Source organism: Lissotriton vulgaris, chromosome 5, assembly GCF_964263255.1.
Source record: "Lissotriton vulgaris chromosome 5, aLisVul1.2, whole genome shotgun sequence".
NCBI classification, from domain to species: Eukaryota; Metazoa; Chordata; class Amphibia; order Caudata; family Salamandridae; genus Lissotriton; species Lissotriton vulgaris.
Window position 1 is genome coordinate 1,778,590,514 of NC_141693.1, and position 17,591 is coordinate 1,778,608,104.

Consider the following 17,591-nt stretch of genomic DNA (forward strand, 5'->3'; position numbering starts at 1 on the left):
GCATGGAGAAATGCATCTTACAGCAGATCGACAGTCACATAGGCGAATACAACCTACTTGACTCCTTCCAATCTGGTTTCAGGTACAGCTGCAGCACAGAAACCGCCATGCTCAACATTGCTGACAACATACATTGTTCCTTAGAGAATGGAGATGCCTGCCTTCTCATCCTACTGGACCTCTCAGCGGCTTTCGACACAGTCAACTACGCATCCTTAACGGAATCTCTGAAGACATGCTCTGCTTTCAATGGCCCAGTCCTAACATGGTTCACTTCTTACCTCCAACATCGAACAGAACAAATCAAAATCAATTATTGCCTCTCAAATCCAACTCCTGTTTCACTTAGTGTCCCCAGGACTCAATACTCTCCCCCTCACTCGTCAACCCATTCATGGAACCCCTTACTATCATCCTGAAACAAGCAGGGATCAAATATCACCTCTACGCTGATGACGCGCAACTCTACTACAAAATCAAATCACACAGCGGCATCCTACATCTTAACATCACTATGAGTAAAATTCAATCCTGGTTTTACTCCAACCATCTAAAATTGAACCCCAATAAAAGGGAAATCATTCTATTCTCCCCCAAAAGTAACCACCTCCCAATGCAAGGCTGGATCACTGACCTCAAAGAACTAAACTGTTTGCTCACTCTATCCACCTCGGTTAAATCCCTAGGCTTTACCCTGGACACTGAAGGACCATATAGAAAACTCAAACAAAGGAGCGCTTTACACATTTAAACACCTAAAAAAATGAAACTATTCATCCCATCGGACCATTTCAAATGGATCGTTCAATCGCTGGTCCTCTCTGAATTTAACTATGGGAACGCTATACTCCCCTCATCCATGAAAACTCACCTCACGCCCTCAGATCAGTACTTAACATGACAGCCCGGATTATAACAGACTGTAAACGGTATGAACAAATCACACCTGCCCTCATGTCCCTAAACTGGCTTCCCATCGAACGAAGATGCTTGCATCACCCAAAAAGCACTTAACTCTCATTCCCCTGACTATTTAGACAACAAACTCACAAGAGCAGGAAGTGCCAGACCTATGAGATTCACCAAAGCTCTTGTACCGGTGTCTCTGAAACTTAAAAGGAAAACCACCCAGGCTCGCTCTTTTTCAGGTAATGCTCCCAGCATTTGGAACTCCAGCCCCAGAGACCTTCACTGCAACCCCTCCTTCGCAGGCTTCAAAAGAGACCTGAAATGTCACCTCCTGAATAAACTCGGAATCAGTGCTGCAGAATGCAAACTACCCTTATGCAAATAAAATAGTAATGTGAAGCTATTTTATTTAATTTAGTGCTCAAAAATGGTGTTGAGAATGTGCGTAAGTATCGAACCTTGAGGCACTCCTTTTGAGATAGACCTAGATAGAGAGATAGATTTGTTAAGACTTGGGCAAATAATTTTTTAGAATGATATTGTATTCTAACCCACGAGCATCAGTAAGGATTGATGCAGGTGCAGCCAGCACAGGTAAGAGCGGTGGGGCAGGGTGGATCGAACTTGACAGATGACGGAATAGGTAAAATTAAAATAAGAAATAAATAAAACCACTTACCTTGCACTTGCCGCATCGCCGAGTCGGATATATTCCGTAGATTTTGACGTTGCCACGGCTATTTTGGGCATCTAATCTGCTTCTACTATACCCAGTTTGTCCCCTACCGACCTCCAACTTATAGACCTTATTTTGGCCTTCGGAATCAAGTTGATACTCTCTGAATGGAATAGTTAACCAAATATCTCCTCTCATAATTGATGGGCCTAGTTATGCTTTGTTAGAGCTGCTGACAACACACGTTTCTAGAAAGCCCAATAACTTTTTCTTCCAGAAAACTGTGAGGCGCCCTTGACATTGATCATCAGAAAAACAAACCACCATATTGTTCCTAGATTTGATCTCCTATGACATCTGAATTGGAGAACTCCTTTCTAATTACCTCATTGACACTGACCCGCTTGAGTAAGACTACAGATCAGACAATGCTCAGACTTAGAGATTCTCCCTCCTCTTTCTCTTATATTTGGTTTCTTTGGATGATTATTATTAGTGTTTTTTTATCTAGAATATCCATCATATTGTACATGTATATACATTTTACAACACTACAAATTGATATGGAAAAAAGACTCTAATTTCCTTGTTTTGTACTTATAAGATATTGTGTATTTTACCAAGTCTATTGAACTTTACTTTGCAATCACTTTTGTCTTTAACATTCTGGACAATCAGTCATTTCATTATTGCACTGATTTATGCCATATATTCTTACTGAAATGAAAAAAGGATATTTAAAAAAAGTATTTTGTAACCTGTAGACTTTTTTTGTCAAAATGTTTTTCATTTTTACATATTACATTTAAAATGTGTGAAAATGATTATGGGGACTATATAGTGGTAAGCAAAAACAGACATAGTACTTTGTTTTTACAAAACAAATGTTATAACATATTTTGTGATGCTTTAATATTTTGTGGATGTTTTTGCTTCTCAGCGTGCAATGTAGATGTTTTATAGTCGATGTTTTTGACGCAATAGTTTATCTACATTTTTTTGTGGTAGACACAAATATGTAGACATTCTGGAGTATCAGTACCCTGTCTGGCAGTCAAGCAAGGATTTGTAATAGGTTATTCTGGTTGACACACACTGAGACATACTACAACTGTGGGTCAGTTGTTAGCCTCTAATCATTAGTGTGCTACATCCTTTGTGCTGCCAAAGCAAGTGTGGATTACCAAGTACTAGTGAACATGGAGTAGATTGACAGGATATACAAAACCAAAAACGGTGACATGTCAGAGAAATAAAAGTGGTGGCGCAACTTGTCAGCAATCAGGAGATGATGGACGGAGTGCTGAAACTTTTCAAACACTCACCCCCAGGCACAGATCTGTGTTGAATTCATCCTCATTCTTTAGCTCACTTTGCCACCTCAGTTCAGATACAACTACAGGCAAACCAGTCTTGACCCTGGGCCTCATGGTCTCAGACCAGCCCGAACTGTCAAGCCATGTCTTCCCTGGACCGGAAACAAGCATCCTGGGACCGGTTTCGGGCTAACACCCCTAATCAGCGAGGCTAGCTTGAATCCAGTGGCAAAGTAAGCAAGGGACCCACGTCTGGGCATACCACTTACATAAAAGTAGGACTATAACTTGACAGCAGCTAAAGACATAGATGAAGAACTGCAGTTGTAGACTCCTTCACCAACAGAGAGGATTCTGGCAACGCCACTTCTGTGTTGCCATAACTAGAGGAAAGTCAGTGCAAATTGCTCTCTTTAAAAGGATATCTGTTTGCATCGCACCGCGATCTCAATGGTGATGTCAACCCTTGACAAAGTCGATACAGATGCTACAATGAAATTATGAGGGGCCAGAATGCTGTAAAAACATTATTGCAAGAAGGATGTTTTTGGGAGATCCATCCTCGAAGCCTAATTTTAGCTGTTTTACCTGTAATTTCACTCACTTTGTAAATTGAAAGCTTTTGCAAAGTTACATAATTTCATGAAACTCACAGTTTCCCCCAGTTTTAATCAAACGTATTCTTATCAGAATCCATTAAAGTGATATGCATTACAAAATTAACATTTTCATGAAATTGACGCAATCCAAAGACTCACATACCCATCACTCTTCCCAGGAAAAGGGCCTTTGGAGAGTCAAGCCTTTGGTCGCTGATGAGGGAAAGCGCATTTTCTTCAATCGGAAAATAATCCACCTGAAAAGCAGAAAGCAGTCATCACTTCACTTTTCATCAGACATGTTAATCCAATGATCTGCAAAGATGCCCTATGCTTCGAAAAAGCACAAGTGAACACAATGAGCTGATGAAATAAAGATAGTTTAACTAGCTCCAAAAATGGCCTATGGAAACCATGTTTAACCCGTTACGTGCTCATGACGAGCTCAGCTCGTCATGAGGCACGGTTGAGCTGCACTCATGACGAGCTGAGCTCGTCATGGCTGTTGGAACGTTCGCACGCGGGGATAATTTCCCCATTGTGCTGAACGTTCCAAAACGGGTGTGGTTGTGACGAGCTCAGCTCGTCATGAGTGCAGCTCCACTGTGCCTCATGACGAGCTGAGCTCGTCACAAGCACGGCGGCACCAGGCGCGGCCCCCCTCCCCACCGCACAGCAGGTGAAAATGCCCCACAGCCAAGGGGTTAAGCCACCTGCCCAGCCCACAGTCTGATGAAGGAACCTTATATTCTGCACGATGCAGAAAACTGGACTATGGGACCATCCTCTATGTTAGGATCACAAAAAAAAACACCAGAATGCTACAGGATATACAGAATTCGGAAGCCAGAATCACTCTCAACCTCCCACACCACACTCCCATCACACCACTACTGAAGGAGCTCCACTGGCCCCTCATTCACAAATAAGCAGAATTCAAACTCGTCACCCACGCTTTGAAGGCACTTTATAACACTGGCCCAGAATACCTCAGCAATCACATCTGCATGTACGAGCCTTCCGTATAACTCTGCTCTTCTGGACTTCTACTTGCACAAATCAAAAACAAACACATACTGAAAATCAGATCCAGCAGTCGAGCCATCTCTTACATTTTTTTAAGCATGGAATAACCTGGCACTACACATTAGACCTTCCTCCGCACTTCATGAATTCTGCAAGAGGCAGACTTTCTGAGTAGTCCCTGTAGGTCCTAGGTGTGCCTAGACTCACATCAGGGAACATGTACTTCATCGGGGGGGGGGGGGGGCATGTTCATGACTTGAGTGATTGGTCTAGCCTATTGTTATTTATTTATTTACTTTTTTGGCTTATGCTGCTAATACAGTAGAAATTAGCATTACAAACCTGAATCAATGTTTTAATAAAGTTCAATTGGCGAAGCACCCACTGTTGTTGTGTTTGTGAGCTGCAAGTCAACAGTGCCACCACCACTACATAAAACGATAACAAACTGGTTTTTAATCTGTTTTATTATAATTTTATTTTAATCCCTTGGAACTGCACCCAGGGCTCTGACGAGCTATGGGGGTGGGTCCAAGGGATGACACTGCCGGTGGGGGGCTGGTGGGCACTCTCTTCACTGTGCATGAGGTGTTTTGCCGCCGTCAAAACACAATACAAAATAACAAGTTATTATTAAGTGCATTGTTATTCTATGCACACTGAAAGTACAAAGTTTTTTTTTTTAAATATCTGGGGATATTTATTTCTATTAATGAAAACACAACAGTTCATCCCTCAAATCACGAGTTAAACATGTTACTTATCTGAGGTCTAAATGCAGTAGTGAAAGGGGAAATGCGCGATAGTAGAGGGCCAAGTTGACGCCCTACTGCCAGTGTTTAATTTGTAAAAAAAGAAGTGCCAGGGCTCCGGTCAGGAGGCCACTGCAGCTTGTACCACACATCGCCCCTGCCATGCTGCCAATGACAGTAACAACACAACTAGTAACCATCACACTCCTACTACAAGTGTGAGAATTCGGACTATTTCAGGCCCCCAAAGCTAAGAGAATGGCTCGGGCTACAGATACTAGTCCTTTTTCATGTATATTGACTCAATAATTAACCGTTGCTGGGGCATCTTTAAATTACTTAGACAGCGCCACCTTGTGGCAGACTGTCACAAGCCCCATTGTTGATAATTAAGTGTTGGTGCCAAGCACTGCTTACTGCTCTCATCTATCTTTAAAATCACCATGTGAGGCCACATGGAGAGTGTTCACAAAAGAATGCACGGATTAATTATAGTGGTAGTCATGGTGATGGGGCACAAGCTAACACAACTGATCGACTCATTTCAAAGGACAGTTATTTATTTATTAATTTATTTATTTGGGAAACATTATCAAGAGTGTTTCTCAGTTCATAGGACAAGTGAAAAGTTGATAAGGATAACAAACCTGATAGAGTTCCTTGTAGTTATGGATGAGTGATGATGCAAAACAGTGCACAGATTACGAAATAATGCATACATTAAAACATCTTACAATATGTATATTTACATGAGACATGGCCTAGAGAATGAAAGGATAAAATGTAGAATCTTGATAAAGATTTAGGAGGTTATTACAAGACTGGCGTTCTAGAGACCGCCAGACTTGTGTGGGCGTAGCAGTGGTGGTCTTCTGGCAGTCCTATTAGAACCAGGGCGGTTGGGCCATCCTGGCACCACCACAACCACCAGTGATCAGAGAACGGTGGAGTGGCAGCATTGGCGCCGCAATATGCTTGGGGGGTTTGTGAGGCCTGCCAAGCATTTTAGGAGTTTCCTCACCGTCATACTTTTCCTGGCGGTGCAACTGCCATTAAAAGTGTTGCGATGAGGAAACAAAGGGGGCCTTACAGGCTCCCCTGGTGCTTCATGCCATGTGGATGCACACAGGGGGGCACAGCAAGTGTCCCCCTGTGTGCATGCACACCAGTACTTGCACGTCATGGACTGAAACAGTCCATGCTAAGCAGGTACTGCCTTTGAAGTTCCCATTGCGGTCCCTATTTCATAGTGAGGTTCCGTGACAATAATAAGTGGTGCTCTCGACTCGTACGAATATGGTCGAGTCTGGTATCTATGAACCGCAAATGACGAGTTTAGCAAGTGTGCGCAGTTTCGCTGTGCTAGCTTAAACCGTTCATTTGTTATGTGGGTTTTTCATCTGTACCCACGGGTTCCATCTTAGATACGGCATCCATTTTGTCTCTTGCCCTCAAGTAGCCAGCGAACGGACGTTGTCCGCTTCGCGACCCTGGGACTCCCAAGATATTTGCGGAAGACACATGTTCTTTGTAAGTGTCTTTATGACGAGGGGGATGCTACTGTAAGGCGGATGGCGCCGCACAAGGCTCATCTTGCTGCACAAGCTTATTGTCTCAGCCGTGCATCCCATTAGGCACGTCCCTTTGATGCCTGCATCTCGTGTTTCCCGTTACCTCCCCTTTTACACCCTTTTCGACCTCCCCACTGTCTCCGTCTTCCTCTACACCTGTCCTTGATCCTATTTCAATTTGTTTTACTGCTGATTGGAATTTGCTAATGGTGGGAAGATGGGTTTTTACAGTTGGGAACCGCCAAATGTTTCCGCACTTATGTTTCAGACCTCATGTGTTTCAAAGTGACCAAAGCGACCCCTCTGAGGGATAATTGTGGGAACCGGGTTGTAAACTTTTGTGTACCATGTTATCCTATGGGTAAAAACTGTATAAAAGGAGCGATTCACAGAACCAATTTGAAGCAGTCTCCCCAAGTTGCACGCTGTGTACTTGTCGTGATCTCTGTGTTCCCTGCAGCAAATAAACCTTGAATCTTTGACGCCGAAGGAAGTGTCCCGTGTCTCTGTGACTTGTACGCCGGAGCAGGTTACCCACGAAGGTTTCAGGTGTTGTGCCCTGGCACCGCTGGGTCTTACAGAACCCAGTCCTTCAGTTGGCGCCCAACGTTGGGCTGCATCAGTGGTACCGGTCCAAGCCCGACGATCGTGAGGAACTTCGTGTGAAATCTCCGAGGGAAGGTGCACTCCGCTTCATCGATCCTGTTGTCGAAATAAGTGGCCCGAAGACTTTTCCCGCGAAGATTCCCGCCTCCGGACGGCTGCGACGGACTGCTGCCCTGACTGTAGACCTGTTTTGGCGCTTGGCGTAGACCTTGGTATAGCGAGACGATTGACGGGCCTTCCTGGTGACGCCATCGATTCTTGAGTTAAGTATTTGTGGGTCGCTCCCATGGTTCTTGGTTGTTGACACTTTAGCGAGTGTTTTTGTTGTACACGCTGTGTAAGTGTTTTTGTCAGTGACACTTTGCTGGCGTACTTTGTTGTGTTGTTTGACGACTGCAGCCGCCAAAGACCGAGGGTTTTGTTCTTTGCTGGGACTTGGTAAATCCCGTAACCCTTGAAGTTTGTGAAACTCGGCTAGTGTGCAAGATGCCTGGTCGCAGTACTTTGTTTAGTTGTTTCAGACCTTGTGGTGCGGATTCCCTGCTGGAGGACTCGTGTCCGATACCTCCGGTTGGAACTCCTACTTATGATCTATATAGCAAACATGGGCTAGGCCCGATTACCTTTAATGATTATTGGATTAAATATACGAAGAAAGACGGCGACCTTCGTTGGCCACCTCACGGTAGCTTTGAGGCGTCGATCTTAGATAATCTAGAAATGAAGTTGTTTGAACGTAAATCAAGGCCGGCCATGTTTGATGCCTTTCGGTTGTGGCGCAAAGAAGCCCGACAGAAAGAAATCAGACAAAATAAACGTAGTCAGCGAGATAATGTTGCTACCATAGTGAAGAAAGCTGAGCAGTTCCAGCGTGATAAGGAGGATAAGGATAAGGAAGTGTTTGAGAGACTACAGCGTATGACCATAGATAAATGTTATCCTGCTTTACCTACGGAGTCGGATAAGAAGGAAGAGGCAGTTGAGGATCCTTTAATGTCCTATCTTATGAAGTCGCCACCTCCGTACGTACAGGGTACCGCAGCTCCTGTGGTCCCTGCCGTACCTGTCCTTCCACCTATTCCTCCTCCACCTGTTCCTCAACCTGCACCCGTTCTTCCGACTGTTCCTGCTCCTTTGCCTGCTTCTATCCCTACTGCTCCTCCGCTTCCACATACTCCTGCTCCCGCTACTGCTCCTGTTTTGTTAACCCCTGTTGCTGCTACTGTTTCTACTCCTTCTCTTGTTAGCCCTGTGTCGTATCTCTCTCCCTCTACTCGTAGTCGCAATTCTCCTCTTGCAGCCAGTTTCTTTCAGTCGCTTGGGCCTGTTCATGGGTCTGCTAGCTCCGATGGTCCTCAGAGACGTAGTCAGCTTCCTGGAAACAGAGAACGCGTTGCGCTATATAATATGGCGATGGGTTGGATGGTAAACCCCCTTAGAAATCCGCCCCGTGTTGTCCTCGAAACGTTTAATCAATTCAACATACCAACCCAAAGGTACGTGTTTGATGAAATGTGCAAGTTCCTACATGATCAGATAGCGGCCAATGCGCCTGACGAGGTGCTGACCGCCCTGTCTGAGCTTCGGCTTCAGTTCGCAACTGGACTGATAGTAGATACCAATGTCCGACGTGCTATTGAGCGGTTATTGTCTCTTCGTCCTGCTCCCATACCTTATGCGTTGTTTGTTGAGGATATTGAAAATCAACCAGACGAATCTGGCCAATATCCTATGCGTGAAGTTCCACCGGTTTGGATACCAGCTGATGCTAATGCTAATCCTCCGGTAGTGGCGCACTTTGAGAGAGTGTGGATACACCTCCCATGGAAACGATCGGAAGTGCTTCAGGTGAAGCAATCTTTGCCCGATCCTCGTAAAAATCCTACTGGGTATTATAAGGAATTATCGCAGCTAGTAGATGCTACGGTAATGAATCTTGCCGATATCGATATGTTGTTTGGCAACGTTGTACCGCAACCGGTATGGGCTAAAATTCGTCACCAAGATCACGCAAATGAATTAGGCGGTGATTGGGCTGCCATCACAGCGGCAGATGCTGGACAAGTGGCTGCTACTAAACCCGACCAGTTGATTACTGCTCTTCCCCAGCGTATAATAACATTGATGAAGACTCTTATGCCAGCTATGAGGGTAAATTGGGACAAATTGTCAGCCTGCAAACAAAAGAAAGATGAGAGTGTTTCGGATTTCTTTACGAGGTTTGAGGAAGCATTCATTGACCACAGTGGACAGGATATGGGTACTGAGGGTGGACAGAGGTTGTTTGTGGATAAATTTGTATCGAACTTATTGCCCGATTTGAGCAATAAATTGAAGAATTCGGAAAGTGCATGGGCTGTTTCTACCTCAGCTCAGATATTGGCTACGGCACAATATTATGAGAATAGAGAGAAAGAAGAAAATGACCGTGCTGACAAAAAGACGAAAGAGCTTAAAACTAAAGTGTTGCTGCAACAAGCGTATCCTCCTCGGTCCAATCAGAATAACCCACAACAAAATAGATCGCAGTCGCAATCGAATCGGTCACAGCCACGTAATGATTCCTCCTCCCAAAGATCATCGTTAGGGTACAATCAATGTGCTTATTGTAGACAGGAAGGACACATTAAATTTAACTGCCCTGTTCTAAATGAACGTACTAGTGGTAATTCGTCTAAAGGAGGCCGTGGTGGTTCACAGCAGGCATCACGTGGTAGAGGTCGTGGTGCTCAGAATGATCGCTCAGAGAACTCATCTAATTCTAATAACTGTTTTGATCAACGTGGATCGTCGCAAGGGCGATCTGCGCAGTACAATGTAGACGATTATTACGTCGATCAGGGAACTGACGACAGTAATTACTAGGACAGCCAAAGACGAGGAGAGGGAGTGGTATCAGTTCCGGTTGATCAGAGAGGGCCTTACGTCGCAGTTGCTACATCGGGCGTCGTTGAGCCTTTTCTGTTGGACACTGGTGCAGCGAAAAGTTCTATCATGCATTCGAAACTCCCTGGCGCACCTTTGTCTGGCTTAACAAATGTTTCCGTTGGATTTTCTGGCGCCCCCGTTAGCAATCCAGTTTCACGCCCTTTGCCCCTTCAAATTGGGCCACGTGAGCTAGAAGCTCCGCTGATTTTAACCACGGGTTGTGGTGAAAATCTATTGGGCCTGGACTTGCTTAAACGTCTGTATGCAACTTTGTACTGTTCTCCTGCGGGTGTAAAGCTTACGTTAGGAGAGAGGGTTGTCTCTCCCATGTACTTGTCTCTCGACAAGCTCCCACTGGAATTGAGTTCTCTTCCTGCGTCTTTGTGGGCGACGGGTCCAAATGACGTGGGCCTACTTGATATCTCCCCTTATGTTGTTCAGTTGAAATCGAATGTGCGATTGCCACGTATTCCCCAGTATCGTATCTCCCTTGATGGTGAACGAGCTTTGTTAGCGATCATTTATGATTTGATCGAGAAAGATGTTATTGAGGAGACTCGGGGAAACGTGTGCAATAGTCCTGTGCTGCCCATTCTTAAACGTACAGATCCTACGAAACCGCCTGTTTATCGTTTTGTTATCGATTTACGGGAAGTGAATAAAATTGTGGTTCCTCAATTCCCTGTTGTGCCTGACATTACGGCGCTACTGACTCTAATTCCAGCTTCTGCATCGTGGTTTTCGGTGATTGACTTGAAAAATGCGTTTTTCAGCATCCCGATTGCCGAAGAGAGCAGGGACCTTTTCGGTTTCTCTCTCGGTGGACGTAGCTTCCGGTTCAAACGCGCTCCTCAGGGCTACTGTGAAAGTCCATCGATTTACAGTCAAGCCTTGAAGGGTCAACTGGATGCGTTTCGGTTGCCGGTTGGTGCGGCCTTAATCCAATATGTCGATGACTTATTGGTGGCTGCCGATACTCAGGACATTTGCAAAATAGCTACGGTATCATTGCTGCAACATCTTTGTGAGTTGAATCACAAGGTGTCACCTACTAAACTCCAATATTGTTGTCAAGAAGTAACCTATCTAGGTCACTTATTGTCAAAGGAGGGAAGGAGGTTGACCCCAGAAAGAATTGCAGCGATTGCGCGAATGGCTGTGCCAAAAACCCAAAGAGATGTGCGTGCCTTTCTAGGTATCACGTCGTACTGCAGGCAATGGATTCCTAATTTTTCATTGCTAGCGAAACCATTGGTGGCTCTTACGTGCAAGGATGTTCCAGCTCCTTTACCATGGACGGAAGAATGTCAGAAAAGTTTTTCTGAACTACGTGATTCATTGTGTTCGGCTCCTGTGTTAGGTACTCCTGACTATAGCAAGCCGTTTACGCTATATGTTCACGAGAGGGAAGGTTGTGCTTTGAGTGTTTTAACGCAACCTTTTGGTGGTAAGCAACGTCCATGTGCATATTTTTCCTCGACCTTGGACCCAGTAGCTAGAGCCTTGCCGAGTTGTTTGAGAGCAACTGCGGCAGCTGCGGTCTCCATCCGACAATCAGCAGGATTGGTCATGGATAATATGCTTACGGTGATGGTTCCGCATGCAGTCGATACTCTGTTGAATCGTACGAAGACTCAGCACTTGACGAGTGCGAGGTTGTCTGGGTATGAATTAACGCTCTTGGCAAGCCATATTCAGATAAAACGTTGTAATGTCCTAAATCCGGCAACTTTGTTACCAATTAGCGCAGAGTCAGATGAAGTAGCAGAACATGACTGCTACTTGAGGACTGAAGAAGAAACGAAAGGTCGAGTGGACCTTAAAAACACCCCATTGGAAGATCCGGATGGCACTCTGTATGTGGATGGGTCATGTTTTAAGTTGCCGAATGGTGATGTGACTACCGCTTATGCTGTTGTAACGTTGAATACTGTTGTTGAAACTGCAAGATTGAATCAGAATTCTGCCCAAGCTGCGGAATTGATTGCTCTCACTAGAGCATGTGTGTTAGCAAAAGGTAAACGTGTGAATGTGTACACCGATAGCCAGTACGCTTTTGGTGTAGCGCATAGTTTTGGACGATTGTGGCGAGAGAGAGGTTTCCTGACGTCGCACGGTACGAAGATTCAGCATGGCCAGCTTGTGAACGATCTTTTGGATGCATTGACTTTGCCTACGCAAGTTGCGATTGTTAAATGTAGTGCGCATCGTAAAGTCACGGATGATGTTGGTCGTGGTAACGCGTTTGCAGATGAGATTGCTAAGGAGACTGCCCGGAACCTTAGCACTCGAATGTATGTGACGAGTTCGGTTAGGTGGCCTACGGAATCGAGTATGTGTGAAGACACCATTGACAGCGTGAAAGAAATTCAGAATGAGGCCACCGAGACTGAAAAGGCGAAGTGGAAAGAAAGTACGGGAAAGTTAGATGCGAGTGGTTGTTGGATTGATTTGTCAGATCAGAAAAGATGGTTGTTGCCTGACGCGTATGTACTGGCCGTTGTGACAATGGCACATGGGTTAGCACATATTAGCGTGAAAGGCATTTGTAAATTGTTGTCGCCTGTGTGGAAGAATGATGGAATTACGAAATGTGCTGAACGATTGGTGAAGAATTGTATGGTGTGTATAATGTACAATCCTGGCAAAGGAACCCCAACTCCTCCTGGCAGTTTTGCTCCCCCTTCGTATCCCTTTGAGGTGGTTCAATTGGACTTCATCCATATGGAGCGATGCAATAACCTGAAATACGTTTTAGTTGTGGTTTGCGCATTCTCTCGATGGATCGAGGCCTATCCCCTCAAAGACAATACTGCTTTGTCTACTGCGAAAATCCTATTGAAGGAATATTTTCCTCGGTATGGAATGCCTAGAGTCGTGTGGTCAGATAACGGAAGTGAGTTTGTTGGGAGTGTGATGAAGAGTGTGTGTAAGGGCCTTGGAATAAATCAAAAATTCCACAGCGCCAATCATCCCCAGTCTGCTGGATTAGTTGAGGGGTATAACGGCACCCTTAAGCTAAAACTAGCAAAGATTCAGGCTACAACTGGTCTTTCGTGGCCTGACGCTTTACCTTTAGCATTACTGTCAACTAGGGCGACTGTACACTCCCGAATAGGGCTTAGCCCCTACGAAATAGTGTTCGGCCGTCCTGCGAATGTGTGGGGAGTTCCTAGGCCAGGAATATTCTCTGATCTTGAGTATCCAATGCTGATTGACTATTTACATGACTTGACTGCTAAACTGAGGTTAATTCACCAACAGGTTTACGACGCATTGCCGACGCAGATAGAGGGTCCAGGCCACCAGCTCCAGCCCGGAGACTGGGTGGTAACACGCAACTTTTCACGAAAGAACAATCTGGACCCCAGGTTTACCGGACCTTACCAGGTGCTCCTGGCCACGAGGACTGCCGTTCGTCTTGAGGGGCGCAAGAATTGGGTGCACGCTACGCACACCAAGCGAGTCCCTATCCCTTTGCCGGCAGACCCGTGGGTAAGGAAAGGCATTGCGTCAACAGAAACAGAAACATTGCCGGCGTTTGTGCCTTTTAGCGACGCACAGCTTGTTGGAGAATCCTCAGCGCAGCAGAAAGACACTGTTGAACAATTGTCAGTAAAAGACTCAAGACCAGAACAATCGACTGATCAGCAGGACGCTGTCTCTTCAACGGATCCTTTGTTCGACGAGCAGACATGTCCTGGGAAACATCGATATTCTTTGCGATCTCGCACTAAGGACAAATAAATTTTTTTTGTTTTGCTGAATTAACGACTGCATTATCCCCGTTTCCCGTGATCAGTTTTGAACATTCGTATCACTGTAATTTTTTGTATATATCTATATATTGAGCTTCCTCCTTGTATCTTTTTACTTCCACAGCTGAGAGACATTGTGCTTGTACATACATATTGTGTATTGAAGGCCGTAGGGCCGCGCGCGTACTTCCTTCTGGATAGTAGGTCTTGACGCTAGGTTAAAGGCCGTCGGTTCCTGGGAACTCCTAGGGATTGACTATTGCTACACAGAACGAAGTGCGTCAAGAAACGTTGCGGACGGTCGTAGGGAATGGCATTCTCGAAGCTGAATGATTTGGAGGGAGCTAAAGCGCACCGACTCAAGCTGCAGCAACTCAGTCGTACCAAATGTTTTATATTCCAATTGTTTGTGTTATTCTTGACTGCTTCTGCATTATTGGCGGGTGGGGTGTACTATACGATGTCTTACTTCTTACCTGCTACACCTACTCCTACTCCCTACCCTAATCTTACTTCTACTGCTTCTCCACATTCCTTTCACATGTTACCGGAACACGAGCAGGCTAGACGTGTAGAATTCCACAACAATTCCTTTATTCAGCTCCTTCACCAGCATCAGTTAGTGGTTAACACTACTAATTGTTGGGTGTGTGGGTTGATGCCACATACTACGGATAAGGGAATTCCATATCTGGTGTTACCGTATAGTTCCCAAGGGTCAGCTCGAGCATTCCAAACAATGTTTCGAAGCGCACTGGGTTTCCACCCCATTCGAGAACCACGTTCCCCCTACTCTGGTCCTACCTCGTATCAGAAGCCTTTGTCGATAGCCATAGAGGATTTAGATAGCGATATCTATGATCCTTCGCTTATCCCTGAAGAAGAGGTACAAGCTTATAGGGTCCTAAGTAGAGGCGAATATAGTGTGTTCACTAGCGAAAAGCAGCTTAAAAGCTCGCCTCCAATATGGGTCGTACCCCACACTGGTAATTTTTGTCTTATGGGTCGTGGCCGAAGATCGCAAGCCCGACTTGGAGCAAGTGCTTGCACCGAAAATTACATTCTGCCGATGTCCTCATCCCCTGTGTTTCTGGCTGCTAAGGGTACATACTTTATCTGCTATGATCGTGCATATGCATGGTTGCCCGCCGACTTCATGGGCTCATGCTTCATTGCAAATCTGTTGCCTCCGACGTTCACTGTAGATGCTGATTATCACAAGACTAGAGTTGTGAGAGGCGTAATTAGCAAAGAGGACACTGCCGGTCAAGAGGCAGGAGACTTTTTCAAGGGTTTCCTCCCGTTTTGGGGACCTATGGTTAACAGTAGGAACCTGAGACAGTTGACTCGAGTGGTAGAATCAACAGCTAATATTACTGCCAGTGCCCTTGGTAATATCACCACTGAACTCCAGGCGGAGAGACTTATGACGTTGCAAAACCGAATGGTTTTAGATGTCATTTTAGCAGATCGAGGTGGGGTATGTAAGGTGATCCATTCGAGCTGCTGCATTTTTATTCCAGATAATGCTCCAACTGTCTATCAAGCCATCTCGAGGTTGCATAAGATCTCCGAATCCATACACGTGGATGTAGGGGATTGGACGTTGCTAGGATGGTTTTGGGGCCTGATGTCGACTTGGGGTTGGAAGATTCTGATGATCATCGGAGTTGTGGTAGTGTTCCTGTTCACGTGTTGCCTTTGTGTGCAGTGTGGTCCTGCCTTATGTGGCCTCTGTGCTACAACGTGTATGAGACAACCATCTGTTACCAAAGGGACTCGGTTGGACAGAGCTATGCTACAGCAACATCTCGATGGTCTGATGAATATTGAGTATGATTCCGACTAGTGCTTGCCTACATGAGGGCAAAAGGAGCGTCTGAGGTTCCGTGACAATAATAAGTGGTGCTCTCGACTCGTACGAATATGGTCGAGTCTGGTATCTATGAACCGCAAATGACGAGTTTAGCAAGTGTGCGCAGTTTCGCTGTGCTAGCTTAAACCGTTCATTTGTTATGTGGGTTTTTCATCTGTACCCACGGGTTCCATCTTAGATACGGCATCCATTTTGTCTCTTGCCCTCAAGTAGCCAGCGAACGGACGTTGTCCGCTTCGCGACCCTGGGACTCCCAAGATATTTGCGGAAGACACATGTTCTTTGTAAGTGTCTTTATGACGAGGGGGATGCTACTGTAAGGCGGATGGCGCCGCACAAGGCTCATCTTGCTGCACAAGCTTATTGTCTCAGCCGTGCATCCCATTAGGCACGTCCCTTTGATGCCTGCATCTCGTGTTTCCCGTTACCTCCCCTTTTACACCCTTTTCGACCTCCCCACTGTCTCCGTCTTCCTCTACACCTGTCCTTGATCCTATTTCAATTTGTTTTACTGCTGATTGGAATTTGCTAATGGTGGGAAGATGGGTTTTTACAGTTGGGAACCGCCAAATGTTTCCGCACTTATGTTTCAGACCTCATGTGTTTCAAAGTGACCAAAGCGACCCCTCTGAGGGATAATTGTGGGAACCGGGTTGTAAACTTTTGTGTACCATGTTATCCTATGGGTAAAAACTGTATAAAAGGAGCGATTCACAGAACCAATTTGAAGCAGTCTCCCCAAGTTGCACGCTGTGTACTTGTCGTGATCTCTGTGTTCCCTGCAGCAAATAAACCTTGAATCTTTGACGCCGAAGGAAGTGTCCCGTGTCTCTGTGACTTGTACGCCGGAGCAGGTTACCCACGAAGGTTTCAGGTGTTGTGCCCTGGCACCGCTGGGTCTTACAGAACCCAGTCCTTCAATAGGCACCGCGCTGGAAATACCAAAGAACAGTCCAACAGACAGGAGAAAACTCCTAATCTGGCAGGCGATTCAGACATGGGTTTGGCGGTCCGGGGAGCACGGTGGTCCCACTCCCGCACCTCCAAACACATGATAAGACCCATAGTCAGTCTTTCCCTCAGGAAGTATGTTTTAGAGCATTTCGAAGGTGGAGAGATGGGAGTGGAGTGCATGTCAGAAGGAAGTGGACTCCAATGTTGCATGCTACTTCATCAGACTGAATATTCAAAGTGGCATAAGTAGGTTTGGACGTGGCTTAAAGGTTCTTGTCTGCTGAGTAAAGATTGCGGGTGAGGGCTGTGTGGGCGGAGTGGAGGCTTGGGGTTATGTTCCTCAAATGGGATTCGGATACAAAAGCCCTCATCACGAGTGGCTTGACTTGGAAGGCGAGTATTAAGGCACTTTTTAAAATCCAATACCACGGGAACTGAAATTTATAAGATGCGATCATTGTCATCTATTGCAAGTTGTGCCCTTTAAAATGGGGATTAACAGGAAGGTTTTGGTTCATTTGCGCAACAAAATTCACAAGTACCATAATTTATAGTGCATTTTCCCCTGTGAAAATTCAGCAGGTTTCACCTGCCAAAATGTACCTGAGGAAAATTGCGAG

The 17,591-nt window shown here is 45.5% G+C and overlaps 1 protein-coding gene across 1 annotated transcript in view; it reads right to left on the bottom strand.

The window, feature by feature from the left end:
• CNTNAP1 (contactin associated protein 1) overlaps positions 1-17,591 on the bottom strand; it is a 347,724-nt gene that overhangs the window by 20,496 nt on the left and 309,637 nt on the right. The window contains exon 21 of the mRNA XM_086924095.1: positions 3,664-3,757. Coding sequence (XP_086780221.1) covers positions 3,664-3,757 — 94 coding nt within the window. The remainder of the gene's footprint in view (positions 1-3,663; positions 3,758-17,591) is intronic.